This window comes from Eleutherodactylus coqui, chromosome 2, assembly GCF_035609145.1.
Source record: "Eleutherodactylus coqui strain aEleCoq1 chromosome 2, aEleCoq1.hap1, whole genome shotgun sequence".
NCBI lineage: Eukaryota > Metazoa > Chordata > Amphibia > Anura > Eleutherodactylidae > Eleutherodactylus > Eleutherodactylus coqui.
In genome coordinates, this window is record NC_089838.1 from 317,040,988 (window position 1) to 317,067,423 (window position 26,436).

Sequence of the window (26,436 nt, forward strand, 5' to 3'; positions counted from 1 at the left end):
TGCGGCATAAAATCACATGACACGTTTTCTGTGGATCAGTTTCAGGTCTCCTCCACACTGGAGATCGAGATTTTGCCACAAGAAAAATCGCTGAAAAATTGCGTCTTTGTCGCCACGGTTTATGAACGTCAGTGCTGCTTTTTCTAGCAAAACCATCGTGTTCGCTTGCGTTTTTCTTCCGGCCATTTTAATTATTTATCTTTTTAGTGCAAGAGTCAGTAAGACTTTCCAATGTTGAAAACGCATCACATCACACGTAAATCGCAAGTTCATTAAAAAGGAAGCTCCATAGGGAAACATGGGCAATAAAAATAATCGCAAAACACAGAAAGATAGGACACGCTGCAATTTTGTACATTTTTCTTTATTGCAACATTGCACGAGTGAAAACATCGCAAAAGTGAAGGAGACCATTGAAAATCATTGGCTTCATAATTCAGCGTTTTCGTGTAATCTCACATCAGGCGAAAATAGCGTGATTTTATCGCAAGTGTGAAGGCACCCTTAAAGGGGTTGTCCCGCGCCGAAACGGGTTTTTTTTTTTTTCAACAGCCCCCCCCCCCCCCCCGTTCGGCGCGAGACAACCCCGATGCAGGGGTTAAACAAGAAAACCGCACAGTGCTTACCTGAATCCCCGCGCTCCGGTGACTTCTTACTTACCTGCTGAAGATGGCCGCTGGGATCTTCTCCCTCGGTGGACCGCAGGGCTTCTGTGCGGTCCATTGCCGATTCCAGCCTCCTGATTGGCTGGAATCGGCACGTGACGGGGCGGAGCTACAAGGAGTCGCTCTCCGGCACGAGCGGCCCCATTGAGAAAAGAAGAAGACCCGGACTGCGCAAGCGCGTCTAATCTAGCGATTAGACGCTGAAAATTAGTCGGCTCCATGGAAACGAGGACGCTAGCAACGGAGCAGGTAAGTGAAAAATTTCTGATAACTTCTGTATGGCTCATATTTAATGCACAATGTACATTACAAAGTGCATTAATATGGCCATACAGAAGTGTATACCCCCACTTTGTTTCGCGGGACAACCCCTTTAATGTGAATCCACATTACATGGGAAAATCCAGCGATCTGAGCGACTTCCAAGGCCCAGTCATAAGTGCTAGACTAGCCGGGTTTTCGCATGTAGCGAATGGCGTGATTGAGGAAAACATCCAGTAAAAAAGGATCGTGTGGAAGGAAATGACTGCAAAAGGGGTCAGAGGAGGATGTCAGGAATGATTCTCATAAACAGGTACGGCACAGTCAAGAGGAGCCTAATATAACGTTGGTGCTCCAAATGACATAGCAGAATGCACAACCAGCCGTTCCTTACCACAGATGGGATATAACAGCAGATGACCAACTTCAGCCTCCATTGTTTATAAGAGAAGCAGAAAGGCGCAACTCCAAAAGAGCGAAAATGTGTATCACTGAGCAGTGGAAAAACATCACCTGGTCCTATGAATCCAGATCGGTTGCCCCGTGCTGGTGGGAGGTCAGAATTTGGCACAAGCAGCATGAATTGATGACCCCTTTCTGCCTGATCATCAGAACATGTCAGCATTTCCAGCTAATGTGCAGCAACTACAAGAAGCTTACTGTCCGCAGGGGCCGATATCCTGCAAAACAATTGCATCACCTAGTGGAAACTGCGTCACGACGAACTGCTGCGGTGCTCCATCCCAAAGGAGGTCCAACGTACTACTGCATGGGCTTCACCAGTTAGACTGCCTGTTCACGGGCGTTGCATTTTAATGCAAGCGGATTTGCGCTGCGGGAGAACACTTAAAGTCACCGTGATTTTCCGCATTGAACCTATCATTATGATGGGTTCATCGCCGAAGATCATGGCATGCTGTGATTTTTATATGCAAGCGTAAAAATCACTGCAGATTTCTGCTCGTGTACATCGGGCTTTGCTTTCCATAGTTATCCTATGGAAAGCGTTTAATGCATTATCGGCGCGGACAACGCAATGAAGAATCGCCAGTGGAAAGGAGGCCATAAGTGGACGTTCACTATAGGTACATAGAGGTTTCTAGCATTGGCATGTAAACAATGTTTCCATTCACTGACAACAGGCAGAGATATTGAAAATAGTTAAGTACTGAATGGCATGTATAAAACCTACTCTATATTATACTAACAGAGAATTGTACTGCTCCTTCCAGAGCAAATTAATATCACCCCTTATCACTTTTCTTCTTCTTCTTCTTCTACAGAGGAATGGCGCAGATTATGCTGTTTATGTGAACACAGCTCAGGAATTTGATGGGTCAGATGCTGGAGCAAAACCAGATGAGGCAGTGTCCTGGGGAAAGATCCGCATGGATGCTAATCCAGTTAAGGTAACAGACTGTTACCCTGCTTTATCCCTTAACAGCTCTATCTTTCTTCTGACCCCCAAATGGATTCCCCCCTCCCACAGTGTCCGGTTTTCTTACTATGAAAATACTGCCCCCTATGTACAAGAATATAACTACTATAATACTGCCCCCTGTGTACAAGAATATAACTACTATAATACTGCTCCCTATGTACAAGAATATAACTACTATAATACTGCCCCCTATGTACAAGAATATAACTACTATAATACTGCCCCCTATGTACAAGAATATAACTACTATAATACTGCCTCCTATGTACAAGAATATAACTACTATAATACTACCCCCTATGTACAAGAATATAACTACTATAATACTGCCACCTATGTACAAGAATATAACTACTATAATACTGCTCTCTATGTACAAGAATATAACTACTATAATACTGCTCCTATGTACAAGAATATAACTACAATACTGCCCGCTATGTACAAGAATACAACTACTATAATACTGCTCCTATGTACAAGAATACAACTACTATAATACTGCCCCCTATGTACAAGAATACAACTACTATAATACTGCCTCCATGTACAAGAATAGAATTACTATAATACTGCCCCGTGTACAAGAATACAACTACTATAATACTGCCCCCCGTGTACAAGAATAGAACTACTATAATACTGCCCCTTGTGTACAAGAATAGAACTACTATAATACTGCCCCCTGTGTACAAGAATAGAACTACTATAATACTGCCCCCTGTGTACAAGAATAGAACTACTATAATACTGCCCCCTGTGTACAAGAATAGAACTACTATAATACTGCCCCCTGTGTACAAGAATAGAACTACTATAATACTGCCCCCTGTGTACAAGAATAGAACTACTATAATACTGCCCCCTGTGTACAAGAATAGAACTACTATAATACTGCCCCCTGTGTACAGGAATATAAATAACCACTATAATACTGCCCCCTATGTACTAGAATATAACTACTATGATACTGCCCCCTATGTACAAGAATATAACTACTATAATACTGCCCGCCGTGTACAAGAATATAACTACTATAATACTGCCCCCTATGTACACGAATATAACTACTATAATACTGCCCCCTATGTACAAGAATATAACTACTATAATACTGCCCGCCGTGTACAAGAATATAACTACTATAATACTGCCCCCTATGTACACGAATATAACTACTATAATACTGCCCCCTATGTACAAGAATATAACTACTATAATACTGCCCCTTATGTACAAGAATATAACTACTATAATACTGCCCCCTATGTACAAGAATAGAACTACTATAATACTGCCTCCTGTGTACAGGAATATAAATAACCACTATAATACTGCCCCCTATGTACTAGAATATAACTACTATGATACTGCCCCCTATGTACAAGAATATAACTACTATAATACTGCCCGCCGTGTACAAGAATATAACTACTATATTACTGCCCCTTATGTACAAGAATATAACTACTATAATACTGCCCCCTATGTACAATATAACTACTATAATACTGCCCCCTATGTACAAGAATATAACTACTATAATACTGCTCCTATGTACAAGAATATAACTACTATAATACTGCCCCCTATGTACTAGAATATAACTACTATGATACTGCCCCCTATGTAAAGTATCTGGACACAGACCTCTTGGAGGATTCCCATGTGTGACTACTCTCCATCAGTGTAATACATGTGTTCTGCTTTTCGCCCGCAGGTTTATGCAGACGCCACCCTGGTTTTCCCGTTGCTTGTTGCTCAGACATTTGCCCAGAGACAAGGCGTTCTCTCCAACAAGGAGAAGGAGCAGGACTGAAGATGTGGAGTACATGTGGGCCTGTTTACGTTATAGTCTGCGCTCTGCATGCTGCGCTCCTGGCTGCCAACGTGTTGTACTCGCCCTCTACCGTCGGAGTGTAATAGAGACGATCCAGGCGTGCGAGAGCAGAGAATGTCACCATGTGCAGATGCGCTGAATGTACATGGCACAACACGTGTATTCCTGCGTAGGAAGGTTTTCAGCAGCCCACAGCGTCCCCTCTGTTGGTGACTGGGAACTGTAGTTCTACAAGTGTTACTGTTAGGATGAGATCGCAGGTCACCCCTCTCATACAGTAACATCACCTTTTAGTAGCAATTGTAAATTGTATTATTTTATTATCTATTTAAGGTGTGATTGTGGGGGAGGAGAAGGCGGGGAATACGGAAAGACTGGACTGCTTTTCTTTTAATAAATGAGAAACAGAATAGAATTATATACATAGTCATTGTGATCCGCTGCCACCATCTTCCTCAAGGGGTTCTCCCCTCCAAACCTGGACTTCTCCCTCACTGGCAGTCAGTAGACACGGCTCAGTGGGATGATACGAAAGCGACTGTACAACTCCTTTACTGATTGGGAGCTTGAGAGTCAGGGAACCCTACATGGTGATAAAAAAAGGAGGGTTAATTGTAGGAGCTGTGTACAAACGCATGACACACTGAAACAGCATACAACTACTATAATACTGCTCCCTTTGTACAAGAATATAACTACTATAATACTGCCCCCTATGTACAAGAATATAACTACTATAATACTGCCCCCTATGTACAAGAATATAACTACTATAATACTGCTCCTATGTACAAGAATATAACTACTATAATACTGATCCCTATGTACAAGAATATAACTACTATAATACTGCTCCCTATGTACAAGAATATAATTACTATAATACTGCCCCTATGTACAAGAATATAACTACTATAATACTGCCTCCCATGTAGAAGAATATAACTACTATAATACTACCCTCCTATGTACAAGAATATAACTACTATAATACTGTCCCCTATGCACAAGAATATAACTACTATAATACTGCCCCCTATGTACAAGAATATAACTACTATAATACTGCCCCCTATGTACAAGAATATAACTACTATAATACTGCCCCCTATGTACAAGAATATAACTACTATAATACTGCCCCCTATGTACAAGAATATAACTACTATAATACTGCCCCCTATGTACAAGAATATAACTACTATAATACTGCCCCCTATGTACAAGAATATAACTACTATAATACTGCCCCATATGTACAAAAATATAACTACTATAATACTGCCTCCCATGTAGAAGAATATAACTACTATAATACTACCCTCCTATGTACAAGAATATAACTACTATAATACTGCCCCTATGCACAAGAATATAACTACTATAATACTGCCCCCTATGTACAAGAATATAACTACTATAATACTGCCCCATATGTACAAAAATATAACTACTATAATACTGCCTCCCATGTAGAAGAATATAACTACTATAATACTGCCTCCCATGTACAAGAATATAACTACTATAATACTGCCCCCTATGTACAAGAATATAACTACTATAATACTGCCCCCTATGTACAAGAATATAACTACTATAATACTGCCCCCTATGTACAAGAATATAACTACTATAATACTGCCTCCTATGTACAAGAATATAACTACTATAATACTGCCCCCTATGTACAAGAATATAACTACTATAATACTGCCCCCTATGTACAAGAATATAACTGCTATAATACTGCCCCCTATGTACAAGAATATAACTACTATAATACTGCTCCCTATGTACAAGAATATAACTACTATAATACTGCCTCCTATGTACAAGAATATAACTACTATAATACTGCCTCCTATGTACAAGAATATAACTACTATAATACTGCCCCCTATGTACAAGAATATAACTACTATAATACTGCCTCCTATGTACAAGAATATAACTACTATAATACTGCCCCCTATGTACAAGAATATAACTACTATAATACTGCCCCCTATGTACAAGAATATAACTGCTATAATACTGCCCCCTATGTACAAGAATATAACTACTATAATACTGCTCCTCTGTACAAGAATAGAACTACTATAATACTGCTCCTATGTACAAGAATATAACTACTATAATACTGCCTCTATGTACAAGAATATAACTACTATAATACTGTCCCCTATGTACAAGAATATAACTACTATAATACTGCTCCTCTGTACATAGTAACATAGTATGTAAGGCCGAATGAAGACATTGTCCATCTAGTCCAGCCTGTCTATCCTACTGTGTTGATCCAGAGGAAGGCAAAAAACCCCAAGGCCAGAAGTCAATTAGCCCTTTTGGGGAAAAAATTCCTTCCCGACTCCCTAATGGCAATCAGACTGTTCCCTGGATCAACCCCTAATAGTTCCTACCTGCCTGTATACCCGGATTGACACTTAACCTAATATTTATATCCTGTAATATCCTTCTTCTCCAGAAAGACATCAAGTCCCCTTTTAAACTCCTCTATGGATTTTGCCATCACCACTTCCTCCGGTAGAGAGTTCCACAGTCTAACTGCTCTTACAGTAAAGAACCCCTTTCTGTGTTGGTGATGAAACCTACTTTCCTCTAATCGTAGCGGATGTCCTCTTGTTACCGTCGTGGTCCTGGGTGTAAACAGATCGCGGGAGAGATCCATGTGTTGTCCCCTCATGTACTTATACATGGTTATTTGTTCGCCAAGAATATAACTACTATAATACTGCCTCCTATGTACAAGAATATAACTACTATAATACTGCCTCCCATGTACAAGAATATAACTACTATAATACTGCCTCCCATGTACAAGAATATAACTACTATAATACTGCCCCCTATGTACAAGAATATAACTACTATAATACTGCCCCCTATGTACAAGAATATAACTACTATAATACTGCCCCCTATGTACAAGAATATAACTACTATAATACTGCTCCTATGTACAAGAAGATAACTACTATAATACTGCTCCTATGTATAAGAATATAACGATGATGCGTAGAAGGGGGCGAAGCCAGAACGCAGCTCGTGCCGGACCGAAGAGAAGCCAGAAGACCCTTCTGCGCAAGCGCGTCTAAAAACGCCAGAAGACATCAGAATTAGACGGATCCATGGCGATGGGGACGCTAGCAACGGAGCAGGTAAGTGAATAACTTCTGTATGGCTCATATTTAATACACGATGTACATTACAAAGTGCATTAATATGGCCATACAGAAGTGCTGAACCCCACTTGCTGCCGCGAGACAACCCCTTTAAGCTGGATGGTGGAAGGGAGAGACAAGACAGCTGCTAGAGAAGAAGCTGCGATGCAGCAGAGTGTTGTAGCTTCATCCTCCATGTAGAACCGCAGGGAATCCTCGCAGCACTGCCGTACGTACTCTGCAGGAGCGCGTGGTGCCGTTGTTGCCAGCTGATGTCTGCCGCCAGAACTGTCAAGCGTTAATTGACTAAGCTGTGTTTTTCACCCCTCTGCGGTTTCTACTGTACTTCTGCGAGCGCAAATCGTGCACCAAAAAAAAAAACCGCGCGGCCGCGGTCCCATGCATGGACATGGCTGATTAGTTCCATGCGGCCCATTTCCCTGCGCGAATGCGCAGGAAAATGGATCTTGCCCTTTTCCATCTTTTGATGTGACTGAGTTATCTGCGCATGTGAACAGGTTCTATAATCTGCATATTGCGTGTGCAAATACGCCGTGTAACAGGTTTTAGTTGAGTCACAGCTCAGACCAGCCGAACAGGATGTAGGGTCAGGGCTAGGCCAAAGACAGCCAACAAGCAGAAATGAAGTGGGATGAGAACGCACGGAGTGCGCATGCGCCTCGAGAGGAAGATCAGCGGCACAATTAGTATAGAGGAGTGAGATGTGGCTAATGGGAACCTGCCCCATACCTCCATGTCAACCCCATCATCACTGGGCCTGTCACTATGGAATGTGGAGTCTGGCCTTCTACTATCAGGCTCCAGGGCAGGTAGAATGACGTGTCGGGGCGCAGCCATCAGCTGCAGATGTCCATGAAGAGGACAAGACATTGCTGTAAGGTGGAACGCGGCCCTGCAGGCGCCAATCCCAGATGTTGCTGTCGGGCATGTATGTACAGTATGTGGTGTGGCTTCATTACACACATGACCGTTCTCATGTCACAAGTCACAGATGCCAAGTTTACTAGCCACAAAGCATGCTGCCCTTTTCTGGTAAACGGTCACCATGGATACGCAATGGCCCTCCATCATCAGAACCCTCTAATAGTATGAGTGTCCTTGTTACCCATAGCAACCAATCACTGATCAGCTTTCCTTTCTTACCCCGAAGCTGCAGGACATACATGTACACCCTGCAGCGTTAAGGGGTTATGTGTAGAGATGAGCGAACACGTTCGGCTCCGCCCCTTTTTCGCCCGAACACCGAACTTTGCGAACACTTCAGTGTTCGGGCGAAAAAGTTCGGGGGCCGCCGTGGCAGCGCGGGGGGGTGCGGCGGGGAGTGGGGGGGAGAGGGAGAGAGAGAGGGCTCCCCCCTGTTCCCCGCTACTGCCGCCCGCGCCGCCGCGCATCTCCCCGCCCCCCGGCGGCACCCGGACACTTACGCGCGAACACTGCAGTGTTCGGCAAAGCCGGTGTCCGGGTGCGGATGTGTCCGTAACGGACACGTTCGCTCATCCCTAGTTATGTGTCAATAGAGATTGCCGGGCGATCTTGCTCCATACCATGTTGGTGTTGGCTGTTTCTTACACCTTACTCCCGGCCCCGCAACAGCCCCGATAAGCCACGCTGCTCTGACAGCGGCATTTTCATGCCCCACGATAAGACTGCGGGTTGCCATGTGGGTGTCATGGCAGCTGGGGGCCTTCTGAAAGGTTGAACACCCCACCTCCCCCTTTTGCCATATTAATAAAATAATAAAACAAAAATCCATATTTCATATTGCTGCGTCCGTAAGGGTTTGCTCTATTACAGTAATGCATTATTTACCCCGCACGGTGAATGTTGTCAGAAAAAAACCCCGTCAGAATTGCGCTTTTTAGGTCACCCTGTCTCCAAGAAAAAAATGTAATAAAAAGCGATCAAAAAGTCATATGTATTCCAAAATAGTACCAATAGAAACTACAGGTAGAGATGAGCGAACGTACTCGTTTAGAGTAATTACTCGATCGAGCATCGCTATTTTCGAGTACCTGGCTACTCGGGTGCAAAGATTCAGGGGGCGTGGTGGAGCGGGGGAGCTCTCTCTCTCTAACTCTTCCCTCCACTCCCCTCTGCAACCCCCCACTCACCCACGGCGCCCCCGAATCTTTTCACCCGAGTAGAGAAGTACTCGAAAATCGCGGCGCTCGAGTGAAAAAGGGGCGTGGCCGAGTACGTCCGCTCATCTCTAACTACAGGTCATCCCCACAAAATGAGCCATGACACAACTATGTCGACGGAAAAATAAAAAGTTATAGGTGACAGAAAACCATTTTTAAAAATTAAATATCTTAAAAAAACAAAACAAAAAACCCCCATAAATTTGGTATCATAGTAATCGTACTGAGCCATAGAATAAAGTTATCGTGTCATTCCTGTTGCATCATGCATGCCGCAGAAATAAGACGCACCCAAAAGGGGGCAGAATTTTGTTTTTTTTCCATTTCACTGAACTTTAAAAAAAAAATTCTAAGTTTTTCAGTACATTATGTGGTACATACGATAGTAATAAAACTTGTCCCGCCAAAAACAGCAAGCCCTCAGACATCTACGGTAGGTCAATGGATAAATAAGAGTTATGATTTTTTTTTTTTAAAGGGGTGGGGGAAGTAAAAACGAAGATGGGGGGGGGGGGGGGGGGGGGGAAGGGCTGCTTCCTTAAGAGGTTAAACTGCTGAGGTAAAATGAAAGTTTGCTCAGATTGGTTGCTATGGGCAACAAGGACTGTCTTCCTGTTAAACGGTTTTGGTACTTGAGGCGCATTGGGGAAGATTTTTGAATCAGCTTACAAAAACCCCTGCCTTTGTTACCCATAGCAACCACTCACAGCGCCCTTGTAAAATGAAAGCTGCGCTGCGATTGGTTGCTATGGGCAACAAAGACAGTTTTTCTGCTCCATTCACTTTAATGTGACACCAGTTTCATGTGTCTGAATTGTTCCACTCCAATAACCCACTCATTAGACGCCCCACCATTACGCTTGGGGCGCCCCGTTTGTGAGGGCTCATTCACACTGGGGTATGACAAGTCTACCATTGTCACTGCATGTATCTGTGTGTATTTGGTGCGGCTGCCTTCCTCATGAGGAGATTCACTGTTTTTCACACATGCACACACGAAATCGCCCAATTGTTGTAACTTCCCCCACCCCCACACTGTTTCTTGGCTTCATGCGGAAAAAAAAACAAAAAACCAGCGGATACGAATCCAACGTATATTCACTGCATTCTCTTAATGCCCCATAGACTTTCATGGGCGGTTTTGGTCCATGAATACAGACCAAAAAAATTCTCTTTTTTTTTTTTTTACGTGCGTAAAATACGCGTCTGAATACATCGATGCAAATCAGCGGTGTATGCAGTCTGTATAGCGTCCATAAAAAATATGGACAGAAAATACACAGAATGAGCCATTACTCTAGATCAACCAGCCTGCACAACATACAGCCCGTAGGCCACAGGCACCCCGGCAGAGGATTACTGGTGGCGCGGACCGAGACATGATTGATGTCACACTGGTGGTCAGCTTAATTGGGTAAAGGACCTTCCCTGAATAATAGCCATGTGACCGACCGCGCAGCGCCAGAGGGGAATGCTGGATGAACCAATGCGATGGCTGTGGTTGGTTTAGCCAGCGCTACATTGGTTCTTCCATCGCTGTTTAGCCAATCAATCAGCAGCCATCATGTTGGTTCACCTAGCGCTGCATTGAGTAGTTCTTTGACCACTGCTCAGCCAATCACAGCCATCGCTTCCTGGAGGTGGGATTTATGAAGAGCGGCCGAGGACTGTGGGAACCGCGCTAAAACCTCTAGAGAACAGCGGGAGGGAGACGGACCGAGCCTGTTAGGTAAGTCTAACAGGGTCTTATTTTCAGGGAAACATGAATAAATTTTGGAGATGGCAATCATGAACGAGGTTTTCAGCGCTTATTTTGTAAGTAAAGGTAATGATTAGAGATGGTGAGCGGCTGAAAACCTATCTGCGGCCCACTATCAGGTTTGCTGATTTTAATTTCGGCCCTACCTACCGCAAAATTGTGCAGGCCTGTTTTAGAAAAATATTAAAAGTTACTTTTTAGGTTTTTTTTTGTATTTATCCCCAACAAGAAATCTACCCTTCAGTGACTCCTGATTAGAGATAAGTGAGCGTACTCGCTAAGGGCAATTACTCGAGCGAGTATTGCCTTTTGCGAGTAGCTGCCCGCTCGTCTCAAAAGATTCGGGTGCCAGCGGGGGTGAGCAGTGAGTTGCGGGAGTGAGCAGGGGGGAGATAGAGATCTCCCGCCTGTTCCTCCCCGCCGGCACCCGAATCTTTTGACACGAGCGGGCAGGTACTCGCAAAAGGCAATACTCGCTCGAGTAATTGCCCTTAGCGAGTACGCTCGCTCATCTCCTGATCCTTCAGGGAAACACATGATGCCCCTATAGACTTATACACAGACATACATTATAGCATTTCCTCAGAGCTATACTGTAAGTCGGGAAGTACTCGGTCATTAGGTAAACCTACTGTGTTTAATACAGACCACAGCTGCACTGACAATACCGGCCCCCTTTAGTCTGATGATCGGTGGGGGTCCCAGCTACCTACTGATCAAAATTAATGATGTATGCTAAGGAAAACCCCTGCATCCCCTCGGTGTCTCTGCAGCGGGTGCGCGATCGTTCTTGTCTCACTATTGATTTAGTTGCTTTTAGTTAAGAATCATCCTTAATGTAATGGAAATCACCTCTGAGCAAGAAGAGCTTCAGTACAAAGTATAGGGAAGCCTAAGTCTCTATTGGAACAGGAGGTGGATTTCACAGCACCGTAGACTTCAATGTACAATGTAGCTACGCTGCAGTCACCAATCATAGCTGTGTCCTGCTATAGAAGGGTTAGGTACACAGCTGTCATCCATGGAGCTACGGCTTATGTCATTTATAGACTGCAAACGTTTAAACCTGAATTTTATTAAGAAGTTGTGCCCTTATCAACAGAAGTGGGACCCCCATCAATCTGGAGAACAGGGGGCCGAGCAGTCCCTGAGTATATGGAGTGGAGGTCGCGCAGAAGCACCGCCACTTCAATGACAGTGTCGGAGATTGCCAAAGGGCTTAAACTGTCATCTGCAAAGTGAATGGAACGGCGGCACAGCTGTATGACCTTCACTCCATTCACGCAGACTGACTGGATCCCTGTGCTTGGGATCGGTGAGGGTCCTAGCAGTTGGTCTCCCACCAATCATAAAGGTATTCCTTATCCACAGGATAGAGTATAACATGGCACAACTTCTTTAGGCACACAGGTGTCATCCATGGAGCTACGGCTTACGTCATTAACCATTACATTCTACTGTAAGGTTTAAAGGGGTTGTCCCGAGAAAGCAAGTGGGGGTATACATTTCTGTATGGCCATATTAATGTACTTTGTAATATACATCGTGCATTAATTATGAGCCATACAGAAGTTATTCACTTACCTGTTCCGTTGCTGCCGTCCCCGTCTCCATGGTGCCGCCTAATTTCAGCGTCTAATCTCCTGATTAGACGCGCTTGCGCAGAAGGGTCTTCTCCCTTCTCTTGGGTCTCGGCACGAGCGGCGTTCTGGCTCCGCCCCCTTCTATGCATCATCGCGTAGCTCCGCCCCGTCACGTTGCCGATTCCAGCCAATCAGGAGGCTGGAATCGGCAATGGACCGCACAGAGCCCACGGTGCACCATGGGAGAAGACCCGCGGTGCATCGTGGGTGAAGATCCCGGCGGCCATCTTGGTAAGGTAAGTAAGAAGTCGCCGCAGAGTGGGGATTCGGGTAAGTACAAAACTTTTTTTTTTTTTAACCCATCCCTTGTGTTTGTCTCGCGCCGAACGGGGGGCCTATTGAAAAAAAAAAAGAGCCGTTTCGGCGCGGGACAACCCCTTTAATGACACACGGGATGCTGTAATCAGGACTTGAGCGGCCGGAGGCAATGCTGTACGTTGTAGAATGCGTAAGGATTAGAGATGAGCGAGCATACTCGCTAAGGGCAATTACTCGATCGAGCATTGCCCTTAGAGAGTACCTGCTCGCTTGGAAGAAAAGAGTCGGCTGCCGACAGCGGGCGGGGCAGAGCGGGGAGGAACAGAGGGGAGATCTCTCTCTCCCCCCTGCTGGCTGCCGCAACTCACCTGTCACCCGTGCCAGCAGCAGAACCTTTTCTTCCGAGCGGGGAGATACTCACTAAGGACAATGCTCAATCGAGTAATTGTCCTTAGCGAGTATGCTCACTCATCTCTAGTAAGGATATGTAGGGTCCTCACCTCCACCAGGTCCCAGAAGCAGACTGTGCCATCCTCGGAGCAGCTGACGACATGCGTGTCCTTCTCACTGAGACAGCTGTCTAGTTTATAGCGTGTGTTCTGATGTCCGGAGAACCTGGTATAAAACAAGATGCTGGTTACCTGTAATACCTGCTGCAGACCACAAGGTGTCACATAAACTGATTGGCCAATGTACACAATGTAGTCAGATGTGGCCACCGCACAGAACGCCGTGTCGACATCCAGCCGCATATCTAGGATAGTCCTGTTGGATCTGGCAGCACATTTCGGTTGGAGGTCCCATCTCCTAGTAGCACTGAAGCAGAACTACCCTGGTGATCGGACTTACCGCAAACTTTGTGATAACAGTTTAATTTCTTGTTAATATGCGATAAAGTGTTACCAGGGAATATGTGGATAAAATGACAGACGGGGGACTGGATTAGACTTATATACACTTGGATGTCCGTTCTCTGCTTCCATAATAGGACCGAATAATGAAAATTAAGTGCTGGCTCCGGCGCTTCAGTGACATTAATGGCACCCGATGAACCTCATTGACTATAACGGGGTCCGTCGGGTTTCCATCATATACCCAGCATGGAGTGGATCGGCAGTTCGGTGCTTCCAACCCGGGTGTGAACAGATCCCCGCACATTTTACTCACTCGCCGAGCAGTTCTCCGGAGTCCTTATCCAGGAGGCGAAGGCAGGAGTCCAGCGATGAGGCCAGTAGACACTGCGAGTCTCGACTGAAACTCACACAGGTAATGGGACCTATGGGAGAGTAATAACACAGCAGACTAGTCAGTGTAGGCATAACTAGTAATCCCCTGGTTAACCTGCCCTCCCGCTCCATGTAATGATGGCGCCCATGCTTCTCTGCGCCAACCCTAGGGACAGGAATGAGCACAATACATGGGCGGGTTGTTCACGGGCGCACAGACAAAACCCCCGAACCACTCACTGCCAACGTAGTCCGCACACATGTCTCCAGCGCGGAGGTCATAGCGACGCAGGCTGCCATCCACAGACCTAGAGCGGAGAAAGACAAATCACCACCATACATGTGCCAGCTGATGCCACAGTATTGTAAGGACTAAGGATTGCTGGCAGGGGGAGACAGATGGAGGCAGGAGCTATTTGACATGGGGTCTGCCCCTCCCACAGCAGGGTGATAGAGGGAGAGGAGCTATAGGACATGGGGTTGGCCCCTCTCACCACAGGGTGACAGACAAGTGGGAGGAGCTATTTGACATGGGGTCTGCTCCTCCCACTACAGGGTGACAGACTGGGGGGAGAAATATATAGTCATAAGAGTATAAAAAAAACGGACCCGGACAGGATCTCGTGATCGGACACTTTGATGCTGGAGATCCCATCTTTGGCTTCGTCCATTATCTGTATGGCCTCCGGTCTGCGGGATCGACAGTCCCAACACCTGATAGAAGAATCGATAGAACCTGCCGGGACAGAGAGGAGCGACAATCAGTTCTCGGGCGGCCATAACAGATGTAAGCAAGAAGCAGAAGAACAACTACAGCATACGTTACCAGAGATGATCACCGTGGACTCCTCGTTAAACTCCACACAATTCACTTTCTGCAGAGAGAAAACACTGGTGAGAATCCTGCCAGCGCGCCACAGCAGACCCGGTACGGGGGCAGCGCGTTACAGGTCATTCTGTGAATCGACCAAATCAAAGTCATCTTTGCGCACAATAAAAGTCGTATGCCACAAAGCTGTGGAGCGTGTGACCGTCTGGGATTACGGCAGCCGGTTGGCCCTGCATGATACAGACTGATACTTTGGGGCACGTGCTGGCGGGTTCTGTGATATCGTGGCACAGGATGGCATTTTCCCACATCAGTAACAAAAAGCACAACTCACCCCTGCGTGTCCTCGAAATTTCCGGACCACCTGACCCTGCGCCACATCCCAAAGGATAACGGTTTTGTCTGAGCTGCAGGAACAGATCTGGCTGTTGTCACATGACCTGTTTATAGAGACGAAATGTCAGAAGATCGAACTCCACGTAAAGGACCCCCACAGAGAGAAGGATGCAGCGGGCGAAGGGAAGACTACTGTTGTTGGAGGCTGGACTAGCAGGATCTCCAGATGCCATGTGGGCACATTCCTTATGTGTGGGCATACAGAGCGACTTCAAAGCTCAGCCCCAATCACTACGGTCAAGCTAAGACACAATATCAGACACAACCCTGTGTGCTACTGTTTTTGGAAGGGAGCAGCCATGATTTTTTTGGTCCAAACGACCCCTTTAACGAAACTCTTAGCTCTAGAATCCATCATGGCTAATACTGGAAGCTTCAATTAAGCCCCTGACCCCTCCTGTCTGCTGCCCCCTGTCTGTCACCCTCTTCACTGCTGTCCAAATCGATGTAAGAATAAAATACAAGTCAGTATGTTGTCATCCGATCCTGACCTCTTTCCTCCAATGCTACAAAACTTCTCCAGAGCTGCCCCCATCCTCTGGAGCCCTGCAACTAATATGTCCTGCCTATTTACAGCACAATCCCACTATCTGCAATCATAGCCTCTTCTATAACTATTGACTGTAGAGGCGACCCCTTCTGTCTAACTGTAAGCTTCTCCAGGCCAGACCCCAACTTCCTACTTCTTTCAGGTGTTATAAGGAGACCCCGGTGTAATGGGGGTCCCTGATCCATAATTGATACACAAAGGGACACGACTAGCTTCACGTCAAAATTATGGTATGGAAAAGTCACAAAGGTGGATGAAAGTATCACTTGTGCAAAACATTTGCGACTTTTTGGCTTTCTATGCCACCCTTGCCAAGTTTGTAAAAAAAAATTTAAAAAAAGAGTGGGAGGGGGCATGGCCACTCGGACCGACATATTTATGTAGAATTTAGACCAGAAACTAAGGGACACTATACCAGAAATATATGGCAGCTAGCAGATGGTGTAGATTTCCGTGGCAGTGCGCGGAGGAGCCGAGATGCGATTGATATACGAAGATGCATCTCTGTCGGCAGTGATGTGACCATCGTGCAGCTCGTTAGGATTACTATACAGAAGAGTGCCCCTGAAGGAGGCTTCTAGAAAAGGGGGATCTTATAGATCACACAATGGATCCACTATCTACGCTCTAGTAGTCCGTATACATGGCTCCATGGGCCTGAGTGTTCCTCAGAAGACTTGTTCGTGTAAAGGGACCAACGATCAGCGATGAACAAGTCAACACTCATTTGTCAGCTGATAGGCGGTATCACCCTGTATGACCCCGCAGACGTACAGCCGGTCAAGAAAATCAAAGGGTCGCTGGCTGACATGCGTGTTGTTCGGCATCCATTCCATCAGTCCAAGAATTTGGCACACGTAAAAGGGCCCCAAGTGTGTGTTCACATGGACCATATTCTCACATACGTTTGGCGATGCGCACAAAATTCGCATGAATATGAACGGGTCCCTCTGATTTCATTGTACTGTTCCAAATTAGTTACTGAGAAGTGCTTGGGAGACTGACACAATGCTTGTATCAAACCTAGTACGCGTCTCATTTATGAATAGCATCATGGTACATATATACGCCAAATGACGTAGCAATAGAGATACATACCCTTCAAGTCATATGAACTCAGGATAGGCTCTTAGTTTCTAATGATTAACATATGTTAACGCCTTAAGGTGTTTGTTACTACTAAAACATGTCATTTCCAAGAAAGAGAGAAATGCAACTTAAAGGAGAATAAGTTTACTAATATCACTGCTTGGCTTAAGGAATGCAAGGGGGATGGGGGGAGGGAATGAGGAGCTTCTCTTATCAGAATGTAGGCCTCTGTCACCAGAAAGGACCATAGGAGGGGGGCTCGAACCTGAGAACCATGTGTAGGAGGCAGAGGACAAGAATCTGAAACATACTAGTGTATAATATTGAACAAGTTAACTATTTAGCTGCTATTTACCAAGACGATATATATATACGCATGTGCGGAACGCCTGGTCTATTGTTTTTAATAGGACCCTAAAAGACATCACATGGCCCCCGCATGCCGTGTGATGTGCCTGTGAGTGCAAGGTTTCTCATTGAGGTCAATGGGAATCACCGGCGATCCCCTCACGTGCGCAAGTATCGCAGTTTCACAGAAGTGATGCGATTTTTAATCAAAAACGCTGTGAAGGATCCCACATTGCCAAGCGCGATATTAGGCTTAGCCTCACGGATATTGCGCTGGCCCGTGTGACTGTAGCCCGTCTGCAGTGTGTGGCTTCTGTGAGCGGATAGTTACCCCGCGGCGTCCAACACCTCGTATCCGTGCCCGCTGTACGTCTTCAGCATGGTGCCCTTGTGGGGGTTCCAGAGCTTCAGAGACTTGTCGCTGCCGCACGTCATACAGTAATGTCCGTCCACTGACAACAGAGGAGGCAGTTATGTCATGTGGAGTCAGCCCCTCCCACCGCCGGGGGACACTGACAACAGGGAGGAGCTATGTGGCATGGGGTGAGCACAGGGTGGCACAGCGGGGGTTACTCACCATTGAAGCGCACAGCTCGCACGGCGCCCTCTGTACACGGTATTCTGCGGTGCAGGTACTGCGGCAGCTCCGCAGGTTTCGGTTTGGGAGCGGGGTAAGACATGTCGCCCAGAGGGGGTCAGCCTGCAGGATACCAAAGTGTCATACAGAGGAATGTGTGTTGTATCTCAGCATTGTTCAGTATGGGGGGCTGTAAGGAAGACCACAGGGAGCCACAGAGAACTGCTGGAACTTGTGGTCCCCCACTTTGCAGTCACACACTTACCTTCATTCAGAGTCCCTAGGAGCCGCAGAGGATCATGGGTCATGTAGTCCAACCAGCTGGAGCACGTGATCCTACATTCCACAGCACTCGCTGCCGCTGTAAAAGAAACCACGTGGTACTGCAGGACTTCCGCATCACGTGGGCTGTAAACATCCGGTCCGGTGCCGGAAGTGCCCTGATCAGCCGGCTTAGTAGGCGGAGGAGAGAACAGACATGACGGGGAACAGCGGCAGCGACCCCAGGAGGCCGGGCAAGGTGCTGAGGTGAGGGGGCAAGTAGTGATAGCAGTTGGGGTCATTCCTGAGAGCCCTGGAGTGCAGCATTATTGGGGTCCTTGTAGTCAGCCCCCCCCTGACATTGATGACATCATCCTTCCCTGTAACCCTGTCGTGATGTCATACACAAGAGCCCAGAGTCGTGCTGTAATCCCCGCAGCTGCCTCTTCAGGGCGCTCATTAGCCACCGGCACCCTTACACTTGGAGTCCATGCAGCTCAGTTACTAATTGGCGCAGTATGGCGGCCGCTGATCTGCCGTGCGTTTTCAGCGGAGGCCGCAGCTGTTATATGATTTCCGGATACGAGTCTGGTGATCGCGCCGCCCCCTACAGGACAAGGTAACATGTAATCCCTCTGATCTCCGGACACACGATCCATCAGCGATTCCAGGAACCGTGCGACACTCTACACCGAGTACAAGGCCTCCACGACTGCAGCTCCGGCCGCCGGTGTCAGCGCGTCCTTCAGGCGATCGGATTACCTGCTCTTCCCTCTTGCACTGCGTTGTGCAGCTTTTTCAAGGACCAAATGGAAAAAAAACGAAGGCAGCGATATAATCTGGAGTTCGTTAGGGCGCAGTCACACGGGCGTATATGTCCTGTTATCACGCACATAAAATCAATAGTACACAGCGAATACATATGTTTGTATCTGCGGCCTATGTTACATCCACATATTGCACGCCAAAATAGAACACACTTTTTTTTCTATTTCATGTGTGTGAAGAGAATAGATGTGTGAGCCGTCCAATGAGCTTGCAGCATTGCATATTACACATGTAATACACGGGGTACATACTGCGGTGTTAGGGAGGCCTTAAAGGGACCTCATACCTGCTGCTTCCTGTTATGCCAGGGGCTTTAGTTTTCTTTAGTGACCTCAGTAAAGTCGCCCAGAAGCCGCTCCCCTCCACGGCGGTCACATATCTGCTGCGCTGAAAGCCTTCATACAGCAATACATGTGTCTGATATCAGCTGCCCTCCCTACTAGCCACGTACTTCAGGGTTCGTGACCATCGTGGTAAAGGGGCTTGTTCTGTACAGCGGTCCGGTGGCAGCAGAGAGCCGTGATTGATGCCCATTTCTCATGATTGTTATATATAATTCCTTCCTTCCCACATAGGGGGCAGTGTTGCACAAGTGGGGGGTTGCTACGGACTTACCTTTGACCACCGAGACATAAGCAAAGGATTACAGACATAACAACCTTCATGTCTGTCTACTCCATCCAGGTATAAGCCTCCCACCTCGGAGAACTCGCCCACCCTGGACGACCCGACGCCGGACTACATGAACCTCTTGGGAATGATCTTCAGTATGTGCGGCCTGATGCTCAAGGTGAGTCAAGACCTCTGTACACATTAATGTCTAGTTGTTAGATTGCGCCAATTATGGCGAAGCAGACACACAAACGTCATATGCATCACAAACACTGATCAGGGGGCCGTTTACACGGCCCGCGCTCCTGATAGTCATCCCATGTAAATGCATGCAGAAAACCGAATGACAAGCCATTCCGCGCAAACAGCAGCCGGTCACGTTTGAATGACTGTTTGCTTAAAGTGGGGCGGGGGGTTGGGGGGGGGGGGGCACGTTTCCCACCCTCTCCGCCCTTTCAGCGATACTCGCTCCTGTGTAACAGCACAGAAGTGAGTATCACTAGGACAAGTGTCAGGCATCGTTTTGCCCCACAGCTCGTCCCATTTAAATGGGGCGTAAGGCCGGGTTCAGAGGAGCATAGTGTCACATGTCCATAATGTAATTATATGGCATCAGTGTTGGCCTCTGTATTAGCGGTCAGCGGACTTATTTTCTACAGGGCAAATACGGATCTGTGCTTGTCCAATAGAAAATAACACCAATGGATAGAAATAGACTTCACTGGAGCAACCAATGCCAGCCAGCTGCTGCAAAGGCAAATAAAGTCTTGGGGTGCATTAAAAGAGGTATAGGGGCGAAGGATGAGAACATTATCCCCCCACTATATAAGGCACTAGTCAGGCCCCACATGGAATACTGCGTACAGTTCTGGTCACCGGTGCTCAGGAAGGATGTAGCAGTGCTGGAGGGAGTTCAAAGAAGGGCAACTAAACTAATACACGGAATGGGAGGACTGGAATACCCAAAATTGGGATTATTCACCCTGGGAAAAAAGGGGCGACCAAATAACTATGTATAAATACATGAGGGGACAATACAAGGATCTCTCCCATGATCTGTTTATACCCAGGACTGCAACGGTAACAAGAGGGCATCCGCTACGTCTAGAGGAAAGGTTTCATCACCAACACAGAAGGGGGTTCTTTACTGTAAGAGCAGTGAGACTGTGGAACTCTCTGCCTGAGGACGTGGTGATGGCAAAATCCATAGAGGAGTTTAAGAGGGACTAGATGTCTTTCTAGAGCGCTATGATATTTCAGGATATAGACAGTAAATAGTCAGAAGGCTTGTTGCTCCAGGTCTTACAGTCAGGTAGGAACTTCTCAAACGTTGATCCAGGGATTATTCTGACTGCCATTATGGAGTCGAAAGGAATTTTTTTCCCCTCAAAATGGGATAAATTGGCATCTACCTCATTGGGTTTTTGTTTTTTTTTTTCTTTCTCTGGATCAACAAGAGGGAGGTGGGGGTGGAGACATGCTGAACTGGATGGACATTTTTTTTTCCAGCCTAGCATACTATGTTACCAGAGCATGCTGCTTTTTTTTAAAAAAAATGGCGGCCATGTGACTAGATTCATAGATTTACATTAGCTCTGTATTACAGGACCAAATCCGGGGTTCGAGTACACATCTGAGAGCGGCCAATCAGCGAGAATTAAAAGGGCTTTTTGGGAGTAGAAAAAAATTATGTAGGTAGGAAAAGGTGAATAGTAGAAAAATAAGGCAGATTTACCTGTTTTGTAGCCAATTGACCCAGTGCGGTAGTCCCAGTGCCCACCACTCCGCTCCCGCTGAGGCAGTCAGTTGCCGTTCATTGTGCACATGACCTCTGAGCCAATCATAGGTTTCAAATGTGATTCTGCCATCAATGGCTGCTGAAGCTTGTGATTGGCTGAGCAGCAATATGCACAGTGAACGTCATGTGACCGCAGGAGCGGAGCGGTGGGAATCAGGACTGCTATACTGGACTTGGGTGCCAAAGAAAGAAGTGTGTGGCTTTTTTTTGTTGTTTGTTTTTAATTTTTTTCTTGCCTGCTTTATTTTTTTCCAATTTCCAGAAAACCCCTTTAAAAGTAAGAAGAAAAAAAAATCCCTCCCATCATCCTCTTGGTATTCCCACACTACTGATTGAGTGATAATTGTACGCTGTTGTAATAATGTCTCCTCATGTAACTGGTTAGTCCAGTTTCTATTGGATAAGGAAGGGAGTGGTAATTATTAAAGGTACCTTTACATAGGCGAATTCCAACGGCCACCGGCAGGGTGACAAGCAATAAGTCGCTCACTAGTCATAGAACCCTAGAATGGTAGAGTTGGAAAGGACCTCCGGGGTCATCGGGTCCAACCCCCTGCTCAGTGCAGGATTCACTAAATCATCCCAGACAGATGTCTGTCCAACCTTTGTTTGGACACTTCCATTGAAGGAGAACTCACAACCTCCTGTGGTAACCTGTTCCACTCATTGATCCCCCTCACTGTCTAATATCTAATCTGTGTCTCCTCCCTTTCAGTTTCATCCCATTGCTTCTAGTCTTTCCTTGTATGAGAATAGGGCTGATTCCTCCACACTGTGACAGCCCTTCAGATATTTGTAGACAGCTATTAAGTCTCCTCTCAGCCTTCTCTTCTGCAAGCTAAACATTCCCAGATCCTTTAACTGTTCCTCATAGGACATGATTTGCAGACCGCTCACCATCTTGGTAACTCTTCTCTGAATTTGCTCCGATTTGTCTGTCTTTTTTAAAGTGGGGTGCCCAGAACTGGACCCAGTATTCCAGATAAGGTCTGACTAAGGAAGAGTAGAGGGGGGATAATGACCTCACATGATCTAGACTCTATGCTTCTCTTAAAGGGGTTGTCCCGCGCCGAAACGGGGTTTTTTTTTTTTCAATAGCCCCCCCGTTCGGCGCGAGACAAACCCGATGCAGGGGTTAAAAAAGAAAACCGGACAGTGCTTACCTGAATCCCCGCGCTCCGGTGACTTCTTACTTACCTTGTGAAGATGGCCGCCGGGATCTTCACCCTCGGTGGACCGCAGGTCTTCTGTGCGGTCCATTGCCGATTCCAGCCTCCTGATTGGCTGGAATCGGCACACGTGACGGGGCGGAGCTACGAGGAGCCGCTCTCCGGCACAAGCGGCCCCATTCAGAAAAGAAGACCGGACTGCGCAAGCGCGTCTAATCCGGCGATTAGACGCTGAAAATTAGACGGCACCATGGAGACGAGGACGCCAGCAACGGAACAGGTAAGTGAATAACTTCTGTATGGCTCATAATTAATGCACGATGTACATTACAAAGTGCATTAATATGGCCATACAGAAGTGTATAACCCCACTTTGTTTCGCGGGACAACCCCTTTAATACATCCCAGAATTGTGTTTACCTTTTTTGCTGCTGCATCACATTGTTGACTCATGTTCAGTCTGTGATCTATTAGTATACCCAGGTCTCTCACATGTGCTGCAGCTTTGCCCAATTTCTCTCATTTGTTTCATTTTACCTTACCAAAAATAATAGTCGCTGGTTGATCAAAAGTTGTCTGGTGTAAAGTCACAGTTCGTATTTGAATGGCTTGCAAACAAATTTGCATGTAGATCCCCTCTATGAACTAATGAACAACCATCACTCTGTGTAAAAGCAAACAAACGACTGTTGATTGTATGCTTCAGTGACTTTTTTTATGCAACTATCTGAGTGTTAGTTGGTCTGTGTGAAGGCACCTTAAAGGGGTTGTCTAATAAAACACATTATCCGCCTTCCACAGCATAGGAAATAACTGGCTGATCAGTGGGGTTTGACCACTGCAACCCCTACTAATCCTGAGAACTGGGGTCTGGAGCACCCCTCCCTGAGGGCGGCAGCGACTGCACGTGTATTTCAGTGGGGGCGGTGGAGATAGCCCGGCGCTTGTACTTCCAGCGGTTCCGTTAAAGTGAATGGAGCAGTTGTTGATCAAGGATAACTTTTTCGTAAGAAAACCCTTTAAAGGGAAATCTCCGGAGAGTTTGCTCTCCTAGTTGCCATTGCAGAATACCAGTGTAAGATCATGCTACTGCCATTCAAGTGGTGTATGTGAATTACAGCGATTCTTGTGTCTGATTGGCCAGGGTCACATGACCTGTTTCTTTCTGGTGATCGCTTTGGGGGTGGCACCCATCAGTATGTTTTCATGCCATTGCGGACAGATGAATTGGGTTATCTGATATGGTAGTTATCTGATATGGCAGGCTTTATGGCCTCCCGGCTGTCGGGGCTCGCAGGGAGTTGCTTCCTAATCGCTATGTGGTTAATGGTCTTGGAGGGGCTGCTGCGGGCGGGACGGGTACATCATATACATGGGTGACATCTGTAACCCCTCTGTCTTGTGTTTTGCAGCTGAAGTGGTGCGCCTGGATCGCCGTCTATTGCTCATTTATCAGCTTTGCAAATTCTCGCAGCTCCGAAGACACCAAGCAGATGATGAGCAGCTTCATGTGAGTCTGCAGGGGGCGCTGTGCCAGTCATCCTTCACCTCCTGCTACTCCATAATGTCACTTCTCCTGTACTAATCTCCTCTGTGTTCTTGTAGGTTATCCATCTCTGCGGTCGTCATGTCCTATCTCCAGAACCCACAACCCATGTCTCCTCCGTGGTGACCCCGCGCCGCCTCCGTCTGGATGTGAAGGGTTTTCTAGCGTCTCCTTAGAAGAAATAAATCCCACTATTTTACTTTGTGTTGAGTTTTATATTAATTGCACAATTAAAAACACAGAAATCCGCCATCCTCCCCCATAGCCTGCCCCCTAGTGGTGGGGACTGGAAGTGCTGGAGAGAAGTGTAACTACTCGCTGTAGCGGCACTTCTAGGTGGTGTTAGGCCACATTCACACTTGTACTTGGGACTCCGGTTTCCAGCTTCGATTTCCTGACCAAACGGATCCGTCCCGTGAGCGAGTTGAACGGCGGCGGACTTCATGGACTATAATGGGGTACGTCTGGCAGATGAAATATTACTGTTTACTGCGCCATTTCATCTGCGGTTGTTTTGCCGGCTCTGTCCTGCGTGAGCCTCCGCGGCCGGTGTGATTGTAGTGACAGCATCAGTGCAGCGCTGTCACCGGCTGCCGGCCAGGACCGCACACTATGGGGCCGTTCACACATGTGAGGCGTGTACATGAAATAACGTGTAAAAACGCATTTTAAGCATGTTTACATTTCTTCAATCGTATGTGCGGTTTACATGTTGATCCGTTTTTTTAGGATAAACATTTACACTTCTCACTGTAAACACTCTCTTAATAAAGTTTTGTAGTTTAACACTCTTTTTTCCCCTTCGATAACAAAAACCGTAGAGGGTAACCAGATGGGACACCCCCCCCCCCCCCCCCCCCCCGACAACCTCTGCGGTCCCATACTGTGTGTATTTTCTTTTGGTGGGGCCGAACGCTCCATTCGCACAGCAACGTATGTCGTGCTGAACGGCTGCATTGTTTAACCCTTTATTGCCAATGGATCTGCGGCCGCTACATCTTCTATTGGTTGTGGGAATTGTGTGGATTCTCCCAGTGAAGTTCGTTCCCTGCAGTCAGTGAGTTCCGTGATCACAACCCTGGGGGCGCTCTGTGCTGCGCGCACGACCGTCATGGCGTCCGCTGGCCATAGGATAAATGGCAGATGGCTGTAGGTCCAGGATCTTCCAAGCATTAGTACTTGTGTATCTCTGGGGTCTCTCGGACCCCCGATGTCTGCAGACACAGAGCAGAGATGATTTTGCCATTTGCACAGCTGTGGTGGTCTTCCACTTTACAAGTCACTGGTCAGACCACACATGGGATATTGTGGACAGTTTTGGGCACCGGTACTAAGGAAGGGCATATCAGAGCTTGTGCGGGTACAAAGGTGGGCACCTAAAGTAATAAATGAATGGGCGGACTACAATACCCAGAGAGGGGATCGGGATTGGGGTTATTTAGTTTAGAGGGGAAAAAAAGGCTGAGGGGCGCTCTAATAACTATGTATAACATATCAGGTGACAATACAGAGATCTCTCCCATCATCTGTATATACCCAGGACTGTATCAAGGGGGCGCTCTAAGAACTATGTATAGATATATCAGGACAATACAGTGATCTCTCATCATCTGTATATACCCAGGACTATATCAAGGGGGCGCTCTAAGAACTATGTATAACATATCAAGGGACAATACACAGATCTGTCTCATCATCTGTTTATACCCAGGACTGTAACAAAGGGCAAGAAAGTTTCATCGCCAATATATAAGGGGGTTCTTTACTGAAAGAGCGGTTAGTCTGTGGAACTCTCTGCCTGAGGACGTGGTGATGGAGAACTCACTAAGAGTACAAGAGGGTCTGGACGCCTTTCTTGAGCGTTAGGTCGCCTGCACGCAGACGTGGTCAGATTCTGGATGTGGGAGCCCGCAGCAGAATCCAACCCTGTGTCCGGTCGGTGCCCCTGCGTACCTGTCACTTCTTGTGCGCAGGCGCCCTCCTGTACTGCGGA

At 46.7% G+C, this 26,436-nt stretch overlaps 3 protein-coding genes across 5 annotated transcripts in view; 2 read left to right on the top strand and 1 right to left on the bottom strand.

Annotated features, from left to right (window-relative positions):
• DHPS (deoxyhypusine synthase) overlaps positions 1-4,625 on the top strand; it is a 51,276-nt gene extending 46,651 nt beyond the window's left edge. For both annotated transcript variants that reach the window (XM_066593697.1, XM_066593696.1), the window contains exons 9-10: positions 2,210-2,335; positions 4,088-4,625. In XM_066593697.1, coding sequence (XP_066449794.1) covers positions 2,210-2,335; positions 4,088-4,186 — 225 coding nt within the window. In that variant the 3' untranslated portion in view covers positions 4,187-4,625. The remainder of the gene's footprint in view (positions 1-2,209; positions 2,336-4,087) is intronic.
• Positions 4,580-18,628, bottom strand: WDR83 (WD repeat domain 83). 2 transcript variants are annotated; one of them, XM_066593698.1, is made up of 10 exons: positions 18,495-18,628; positions 18,230-18,352; positions 17,984-18,104; positions 15,604-15,709; positions 15,267-15,315; positions 15,050-15,176; positions 14,681-14,748; positions 14,382-14,490; positions 13,715-13,829; positions 4,580-4,790 (listed from the first exon to the last, which is right to left on the bottom strand). In XM_066593698.1, exons 2-10 carry the CDS (start codon positions 18,330-18,332, stop codon positions 4,635-4,637), a joined length of 954 nt encoding a protein of 317 aa, XP_066449795.1. In that variant the 5' UTR covers positions 18,333-18,352; positions 18,495-18,628; the 3' UTR covers positions 4,580-4,634. The 2 variants fall into 2 exon arrangements, with proteins under 2 accessions (XP_066449795.1, XP_066449797.1); XM_066593700.1 differs by having other exon boundaries at positions 18,230-18,419; positions 18,495-18,587.
• WDR83OS (WD repeat domain 83 opposite strand) lies at positions 18,616-24,642 on the top strand. Its single transcript, XM_066593701.1, has 4 exons — positions 18,616-18,757; positions 20,003-20,108; positions 24,310-24,407; positions 24,503-24,642. The coding sequence occupies exons 1-4, from the start codon at positions 18,708-18,710 to the stop codon at positions 24,567-24,569; spliced, it is 321 nt and encodes a 106-aa protein (XP_066449798.1). The 5' UTR covers positions 18,616-18,707; the 3' UTR covers positions 24,570-24,642.
• Positions 24,643-26,436: the final 1,794 nt, after the last annotated feature.

Coding starts and splice junctions, on each gene's coding strand:
- WDR83OS (XM_066593701.1), top strand. CDS start 18,708: ATGACGGGGAACAGCGGCAGCGACCCCAGGAGGCCGGGCAAGGTGCTG. Junction 20,109..24,309: donor TGTGCGGCCTGATGCTCAAG/GTGAGTCAAGAC, acceptor TGTGTTTTGCAG/CTGAAGTGGTGCGCCTGGAT. Junction 24,408..24,502: donor CAGATGATGAGCAGCTTCAT/GTGAGTCTGCAG, acceptor GTGTTCTTGTAG/GTTATCCATCTCTGCGGTCG.
- WDR83 (XM_066593698.1), bottom strand. CDS start 18,332: ATGTCTTACCCCGCTCCCAAACCGAAACCTGCGGAGCTGCCGCAGTAC. Junction 15,710..17,983: donor GAGGTGTTGGACGCCGCGGG/GTAACTATCCGC, acceptor CTCTATAAACAG/GTCATGTGACAACAGCCAGA. Junction 13,830..14,381: donor TCCGGAGAACTGCTCGGCGA/GTGAGTAAAATG, acceptor GTTTTATACCAG/GTTCTCCGGACATCAGAACA.